This window comes from Liolophura sinensis, chromosome 7, assembly GCF_032854445.1.
Source record: "Liolophura sinensis isolate JHLJ2023 chromosome 7, CUHK_Ljap_v2, whole genome shotgun sequence".
NCBI lineage: Eukaryota > Metazoa > Mollusca > Polyplacophora > Chitonida > Chitonidae > Liolophura > Liolophura sinensis.
In genome coordinates, this window is record NC_088301.1 from 20,908,035 (window position 1) to 20,916,704 (window position 8,670).

Genomic DNA, 8,670 nt, shown 5'->3' on the forward strand with positions numbered 1-8,670 from the left:
AAAAATATTCTCAGTCATGCGTTTTCGCATTACCTCAGTAGGCGCCAAATTCACTGTCAGACTCGGGTCAGTACTGTTACCCTCAGGCCATTACTGAAGTAACACGAAAACAATTCATCATAGTTTTGGGTAGTTTCGTAGTTTTGTGGAAGCAGAAGATGATAAAATAGTTGTATGCACTACGAAGCACTGAAACTATCATATCAAATGGCTAGAGACATTCCTATCACTTTTCCAGACAGTTTCATGACTAAAAGCTTCTTTTTTATTTTTGGCTTATTGGTCAAATCTAATTCTAAAATCTCACCTGGGTTTAATTTGCTCTGATTTCACCTCCAGTAGTCTCCTGACCTAATCCCAGAGATTGCTGATGATTTCCTCAGAGAAGCCACAGGTTGACTGCAAAACTATGAATTCATTAATCACATGTATTACAGGTATAAATGTTTGTGCTTTGTTTTGCAGACTGAGCCCGGTTTGACTGATTCTCCAGCATTCCGACATAGGACCGTGCCACTGGCCAGCCGGTTTAGCATGTACTGGATGGACCCTTGATACTCTGATACTCTGATACTCTACACATATCAGTTTAACACTTGACAAGTATTTTTGTCACTAAATCAGTATGATCCCAGTTTTATAGACGTATTAGTATATTTTTTAAGACGGCGTGATTCAGAATATGTAAAATTTATTAAAATAGTATTAAACATAGTCCGACATTTCTTGTGAAAGGTAAAGTTTTATCAGAATGTTCAGTATATCATAATTTATAATTTTATAAAATTGATGTTATAAGATGGCTAGTATTTTGATTGTCCTTGTTTTATAAAGGATAACAGATGTAGATGCGTATGTGCATAGAAACACTGTCCACACCAGTGTTTGTTGTCAGGTGTTAAGTGAAGAGATGGCTGTGTATATATTTTATTGTTTTTAGTCTACTTATCCCAGTTTAGGTGCTTACCTCACCAATCAGTCATCTGCAGTCTGTACATATATTTTCACAATAACTCCAGAAAGTATTTTGTTTGATTACAGTATTTTTAAATTTATGTTAGGGGATAATTTTTAATTTTTTGGGGGGATTTTTTTTTAATATTTCATAGATAATATTGACATGGGTCTCACAGATGGGTATCACTGTGAGTGTAACAGTTTGTGCACAGAATATTAAATGACTGAAAACTTTGCCGAGTAAAGTGCAAAACATGTAAATGTCAGAAAATACTTCGTTTGGTGATGAAACTCACAATTTAATATTCAGTTGGATACCTTCCTGTTAAGATGAATAAAACTGGTAGAATCAGGCAAAATGTTCAACTTGGTCATGGACGAAATTTGAGGCCATTTACTGTATTGAACACCTACAGTAAACTGATATATATGACATTGTAACTGGTTGAAAGTAACAAGAATTGGTGCACTTTGTGAAATTTGTCCCATGGTCCATTTTCCTTATTCTCACTCAGAGGTTTTGTTCCATACTTGACATCGACAAGTTTCTATAGAACCCACCCATGTTTATGAAGAAAAAAGAGTCTTCTATTTTGAGTTTTCACCATAGTATGGTTGAAATATTGCCTATGTGACGTTAAGCCATAATCATTCATTCATTCATTCTACATGTATTTTGAATTTTATTGGAATCGGTTACAGTCCTGAACGACTGTCATACATAGCAAATTTGACGTCATATCAAACAGAAAGGATATCTTTTAATGAGATATCTGATGAGTATTATGTTTGTAAAGTACACCATGTACAGTATTAATGTGTGAATGCCATAGATCTATTCCTGTAAGTATACATCAGCTGAAGTGAGCAAATCAGAGTTTAACATTACTGCCACGCACAAAAACAGACATAATGTTGTCTCATAAGTATGTTTGATAGAAATATTTTCTTACCCTATCATTTTACTTGACGTAGGTAACTATAGTGTAAGCTGTCGTACATGCAGTTTAAAGCACTGGATTGTGTACTAGAAGTATATTGCTAGACTATTGTCGACTGAAGAAATGACACACTGCCATAGCATAGATGTGATATTGTCCCATACCTGATGACCTAGCACTGTACATTATGTATGTGTATATGTCTGATATTTCCCTCAGTGACAACCACTAAAAGCCCCGACACTATTGTGTCTATACATTTATGGTAGCGGAATGGGGAAGCAGTTATCAGGCTGTATATAACCTTTAATATTAGAACTGGAATTCAAATTATATTTTCATAGGTGTTTGTATTAGTTTGTACCAGGGAAAGCTCGTGATAATAACCCGTACAACATTGTGAGTATTTGATTTCTTTTTGACAAAGAAGAAGGTAGAGAATCTGGTTACCTATAGTCCTTGGTTAACAGAAGTTCTGTGCTTAAATTTCCCATTCAGGCATTTGCCTTAATAGGGAAGTTTCACCTTCGAGCTCATTTTATGGCTGAAAAAAGATGAAAAAAAAAACCCCACTAGCAGAACTTGAGTCTAGACTAAACTAAATACCTGGCACTTCTAATATACTTTTTAAGAAACTGGGATGTGGTCATCTGAGAAAACTGAACCATTTTTACTTTGGATAGATTTGTATAATTTGAGAACCTTGCTTTATGTGATAGGAACAGAAGATTTACTTTCTTTACATGTATGGCAGTAGAACCCACAGTATCTTCATATCATTGCGTCAGATTTCGAAATAATAAATGGTGACCAAGGTGTGTGAAATTTTTCTGAATAACAGGTGAAAAGGAAAGTTACCTGCCTCATGAGACAGGTGAATGTTTTCGCATGTAATTTGTAAAAATTTGTGAAGGCTGAGCACATTTTTATCTGCTTTTTATTGTGAGAAAGGAGCATGGTGTTAATTACTCTGAGACAAATGTGTGCTGGTGTAAAAACTTTTGGACAGGTGGGAAAAAAATTACCTATTACATGCCACAGTTAGAAAATTTAATATTTCTACCCCTAATGCAGTGTTACGATGCATATATATATATTTTTCCTTGTGTTGTTGAAGTTTCACCGACTGTGATAAGTGACACCACTTCTGATTGTTAACATGTTAATCTGTCTCAAGTTTATTGTGCTGTGGAACAGGCTCATTTATGTATATAAATGGTTTATAAAGTTTGTATTATAAAAGTTTAGTTACAACCTTCTCTCAACATGTTGCTGTGATGTAATGGTATATATTTTGTTTGTTTTGTTTTTTGTTTTTTTTTCTTTGTTTTTTTCATATTTTTTTTTACTCGACCAAAGATTAAATTATTAGAAAACTACAAATTCAGTTTGCTGTTTTCTTCTATTTTTATCCTTGTTATTGTTAATCCTGATTATATCGGTGCAAAGTACTGCATTTTTGTATAGGACAGCTGCAGTGGCCTTATGGTTAGAATGTTCGCCTCAAAGTCGGGAGACCTGGATTCAAGCCCAGATCAGGTCATACCAAGGATTTTAAAAATGCTACTTGTTGGTGCCTCGTTTGACGCTTAGCACTAAGAGGCTAGAGCAATTAAACTTGACTGCTTGGCTCGGTGTCAGTATATTGTGATTGCGTGGGGGTCATGTCAGGTGTCTTCAGCATGATAATTCAGTGGCAGCAACACTTCGGCGGCATGGACGGGCCCTGCCACAAGAAGACTCTGTATGTGTGCACACACCAAATGACTCCTCCTCGTCATATGACTGAAAAATTATTAAGTACAACTTTAAACCCCAAGCATACATATTTTTTGCATATATCACATTTATTACATCGGATCACTGCTAAGGTGTGCCCTGTTTCACAAACTTCTTAAGTTCGTGTACGTAAGCAAAGGTGTTTTGCTTTAGCAGCTTAACAATATACTTATGAAGTGTTTGACTTCATTGTTGTTGAGAAATACATTATGTTGGACTTATGCAATAAAACAACCAACTTAAGCAATTTACTGAACTGAGGAAATTTTGTGAAATTTTGTGAAATCGTCTGTGTGACTTCATAATGTAGGTTGTGCTCAAATCAAGGCTTTATCTCATGATGGCAAAGCTAAAAATGACTTACAGTATTTTACTGCCAAAATTTGCAGAGCAGTTGACAAGGCCTTTCAGCAAAGATCATAACTAAAACTCAGTTCCTGTTTGTTTTGGGGATGTTTTTCTTCTTTTCTTTCTTACATTATTGCATTAAAGATCAAAGTAAAAATCGCATTAAAGTTTGATTTATAATCCATCCTTTTCAGTAGACTACCATAGGACATATTTATCAGAAATTTCCGAGTCAGTTCATGATATAGACGGACTCTTCTGATTTCTACACACTCCATCTGAGCATGTTGGTTTTATAGCTGAAGACTTGTTAATTTTGTAGTTAATAGAACCTCACAACAGTTCAGACTAAGTTGTTTGAGTGTATCTGATATACTTCTCGTTATGAAATCAACAGTGTTTTTGATGCATTCGGCCGATTTACAAATGACCTGGAGGACAACGCTAAAGCCATCTTCTTCACTTTGAAGCAGAAGTATTGTTGTGGGGATTAGTCTATATGTCCCACAGTAAAGATGTGTTTCTCCTTAACTGTGCCGTTTGATTATTGTGGTCCCTTCAACGGCGTTCAGGCACCTCAGCTTTGTACAAAGGAGCAGGCCACTGGCTATACAGAATTCAACTGAGCTTTATTGAAGAAGAAGAGGCCTTGGAATGTGATAGCGCTGTGCCTACCCACACGAAACCAATCCGCCCAATTTCAACCAGCCTTTAATACGAACTTGGAATGTTATTTTATGATATCCAGAGATTCAAGTGCAGCTTGGACTGATCTGGTCTGGGGTCACTATAACCTAACTTTAACAGAGTTCACAGTTGCAGTTCAACTCATTCTCGGTAAGCCAAGAGTCTAAAGGGGAACGTTCACGGTGGGAATGGCTAAAATCAACCATGAGTTTGAAGTTGATGAAAACCCGATGGGTACAGCGATTCCTGATGTGTACATGTCATGATTCATGTTGTATTTTTCATAGAATTTATCAGTATATGTTTTATAATAGAATACATTTTTTGTTGTTGAAATTTTAAAGTATTTTTCTTTGCTTGCAGTCCGAAATACATATACCAGATCGGCCACAGGAGTTAAACTGTATTTGTTCACAATGATGACACATAACACCAAGTCCTCGAAGTCGTCACTGAACATATCGTAACGTTTAATTTTTAGACAAATGACGTTGAAAGGATGCGAAACATTTTCATGTTATGAAAATAAAACAGCCGTTTTGTAGACAAAATCATGACTAAAACCAGAAAAAAATATTCGTGGAAGAACAAACGGCTACAAAACCTAGTCACTAAGCACTCGTGGTGGGGTATTATTGTTCTCTTGGTCTTGGTACGTGACAATAAGCGGTCGACTGAGGATCCTCGAGCGTTTATATAAGATGCCTTAAATGGTCTTACGTGAATTTCTTTCCTTGTGATTTGGACCTATTTCTTTTCCATTCTCCGGGTGGAAATATATATTTTACACGTGGGACACGTGTCAGATAGGTCTGCTTGCCAAAGGTCTGTGGTTTCTTCCAAGCATTTCAGTTTATGTATTTATTTGAGTGGTGTTTTACGCCGTACTCAAAAATATTTCACTTATACAACGGCGACCAGCATTATGGTGGGAGGAAACCGGGCAGGTTTCTTCCCACGTACGGCATTTCGGTTTGGCTCACCAATGAAACTGACTGTCATCGAATATAAACATGGGAGATTTTTTTTGAGTACGGTGTTTGACACCAGTGTTGCGGGCTATACGTTTGCCTACATGGCTGATGTGCCGATTGTAGGCACGGATAGCACTTGGTTCATTCCTGGTTTATTATCGATAACCATACTTCATGTATTTGAAAGCATTGACACGATTCATATGTTTTCTAACTGGTCTGTATGTATAATTTGGAGTTTCACCGTGCGTTCCCGTGACCCTTGTCATGTCAGTGGTCTAGCCGTGGAAGTGAATTTTCAGCCCACTCTGATCAAGAATCGTTAACTCAGTGAATGTAGGCCTTAGTCGTATATTTAATTGTCTTATTTTATTTCAAAGACTCCTGGTAATATGCAAGTGGTTTCCTCTACATACAGATAAATTGGCTTTGGTTGAATAAACATTCCTGTATATGCGAAGCTGAATACCTTTGCGCCTTGGTTGAGTCCAAGGATCAAGCAGAAGTCCAAGTCATTGTCTACTTCAGATAGGTAATTTGATATTACCAGTGGTATGCAATTGCATATGTTTAAATTTCAGAAATGCCAGTGGTTGCCACCCAACCATCCACTTTCCACTATGTTGCAATGCAAAAAGATGGCACTGGCAACGTAGACATGCATTTTTTTCATGGCATTGTAGAACCTATATACTGCATTACATTTTTACTGAACTCTTCGGCTCTTGAAATCAAACACATGTAATTTCTGTCCGTGCTTTGCAGAACGTGACGGATTTTCACATGAATGATGGCTCTCAAAATCACGCATGACTGTTTTCTTGGACATAAGGCTTTCTTGGCTCTCATAAGATCCGGTGCATGGTCATCGTCAGGGTTATGATTACAATTCTGTATGTATTTACTTTGCAGGCCGCGTTCGCTCTGAAGATTACAGGAGAACATTTCTTTCCATGAATTCTGCTACATGGCTACGATTGTTTTCGAGGGCGTGATGGAGTTTCATGAAATAATTGCCATCATTTTTATGACTGCTTTCAAAGATGTTCTTGCTTAGGATTGTTTTTCATATTAGCTGACAATGAGATCCCTTTCGAAAATAAGACTCCGGTGAAAGGTCGCGATTCCAAACGCGGCAAAATATGTACATCGGTCTATACTCCAGGTTCAGTTGTATTACATCGACAAGACAACAACTATATGCTGTTGCCGTCACAGTTACGTATCGTCTTTGGCGTGAACACTACAGGGAATGAATATATAGGTTAATGTTTGTTAATCTTGTTAAACCTTATAAGATAAAGTAAGTAAGCAAATTAAAATGAATTACCAAAAACGGAGAGTTCAGAAACTTTTGAATGTGATTTCTTGCACAGCGGAAAAAATGATAGTTTTAACTGTTGTTTTAACTGTTGTTTTAAGAATGGCATTTGCCCGTTGGGAATTCAATCACGGTTTACCATTGCCATTTGGTTTACAGGACTGATCTTGTGGTATAGTCGTCGGAATCTGAACCAGGAGTGAGAATACTTGCAGGAACATAACACTATCGTCACCATAACTGTACATCTTCTACGTTAGGGTGTGTCAGCACCAGGGAAAGCATATCTCATCTGACCACTTGGTCGCCTAATGGTTAGAGCGTTTCCCTTGAAGTCGGGAGACCTCGGTATCAAACCAAACGGGTCATACCAAAAAATTTAAACTTTAAAAATGACACTTGCTGTCGCCTCGTTTGGCGCTCAGCACTGAGAGGTGAGAGCAAGAAAACATGATTAGCTAACCTGGTGTCAGTATAATGTGACTGGATGGGGTGTCATGTCAGGTGTCTTTGGAATAATACTTCAGCTGAGGCAGCACTTTGGCGGCATGTTCTCTCAAGAAGAACACAATATATCTACATACACGTTATGATTCCTCGTCGTCATATGACTGAATAGTTGCTAAAGTAAAAGAAAGCTTCAATATGAATTTAGGCTATTCATACAGGCAACTGAAAACTATGCGTAAAAATACTTTTTTAGATTTTTAAAAGAGTGTTGAAAGGCATTCATATACTGAAAAACCATACCGACGGTATCTAGGAACTCTGACGTCACATCACCTATTTTTCCTCATGTCCACCAGCAGGAAGGAATTTTTGGGAAAATTATTTTAGTAATCTTTCACTAATGGATAAAACAAAAAAGTTATTCCAACAGTCAGTGTCGTGATTAGAGTTGAAAAAACTTCCTGTGAAGTCAGAGTTCCTAAACTGTGATAGTATAGTGGATAAAGCCCACCTTAGAATTCAAATGTTTGAAAATATATATATGTTTAGTTTGAATGTAGTGATAACTACTTCGATTTTAAAGGTCTTTGCCTTTAAGCACGACGTTAAACCCGAAGCATACATATACATATATATGTATATATATACATATATATTCGAAAGGAATCTCAATATATATATATATATATATATATATATATATATATATATATATATATATATATATATATATATATATATATATATATATATATATATTGATAAACATAGTGCGGTTAAACCGAAAAATCGGAACAAACATACCGTTGTTGGGTTATCTATGTCTCATCATCTGCAACATTTACCAGACATTAAACGGGTGGATAATCATTTTCATCAAATTATTGTTCAAATGTTGTGTCCCTAATTCTGTTCAAACAAAAGTTATTGATGCTAAAATCCCCTCTGTGTTACAGTATCACATGGTTGAACTTTGCTGGTTACGTGTGTACGGTCGTTGCTGTTATAATGCCTATAATAGTGGTGCCTTTTCTTTCTTTCTTTTCTTTTCTTTGGTAAGTTGTACACGTATGTGGCCATGAATGTTGTCTCTCATTCAGGTATGCTTACTACATCATACAGAACTGACTTAAATCTGGCCTTTGGTCTCAGCTGTATATTTGGTGAGTTAGCCTTACTGAAGTCCTTATGAAATCTGATACGTCTATACATG

At 36.5% G+C, this 8,670-nt stretch overlaps 1 protein-coding gene across 5 annotated transcripts in view; it reads left to right on the top strand.

Annotated features, from left to right (window-relative positions):
• Window positions 1–1,686, top strand: part of LOC135470513 (cytosolic carboxypeptidase-like protein 5) — a 28,969-nt gene extending 27,283 nt beyond the window's left edge. For all 5 annotated transcript variants that reach the window (XM_064749500.1, XM_064749497.1, XM_064749501.1 and 2 more), the window contains one exon: window positions 466–1,686. Coding sequence is in view for 3 of the 5 variants with exons in the window: in XM_064749497.1 (XP_064605567.1) it covers window positions 466–555 (90 nt within the window). In the remaining 2 variants the exon portion in view is untranslated. The remainder of the gene's footprint in view (window positions 1–465) is intronic.
• Window positions 1,687–8,670: the final 6,984 nt, after the last annotated feature.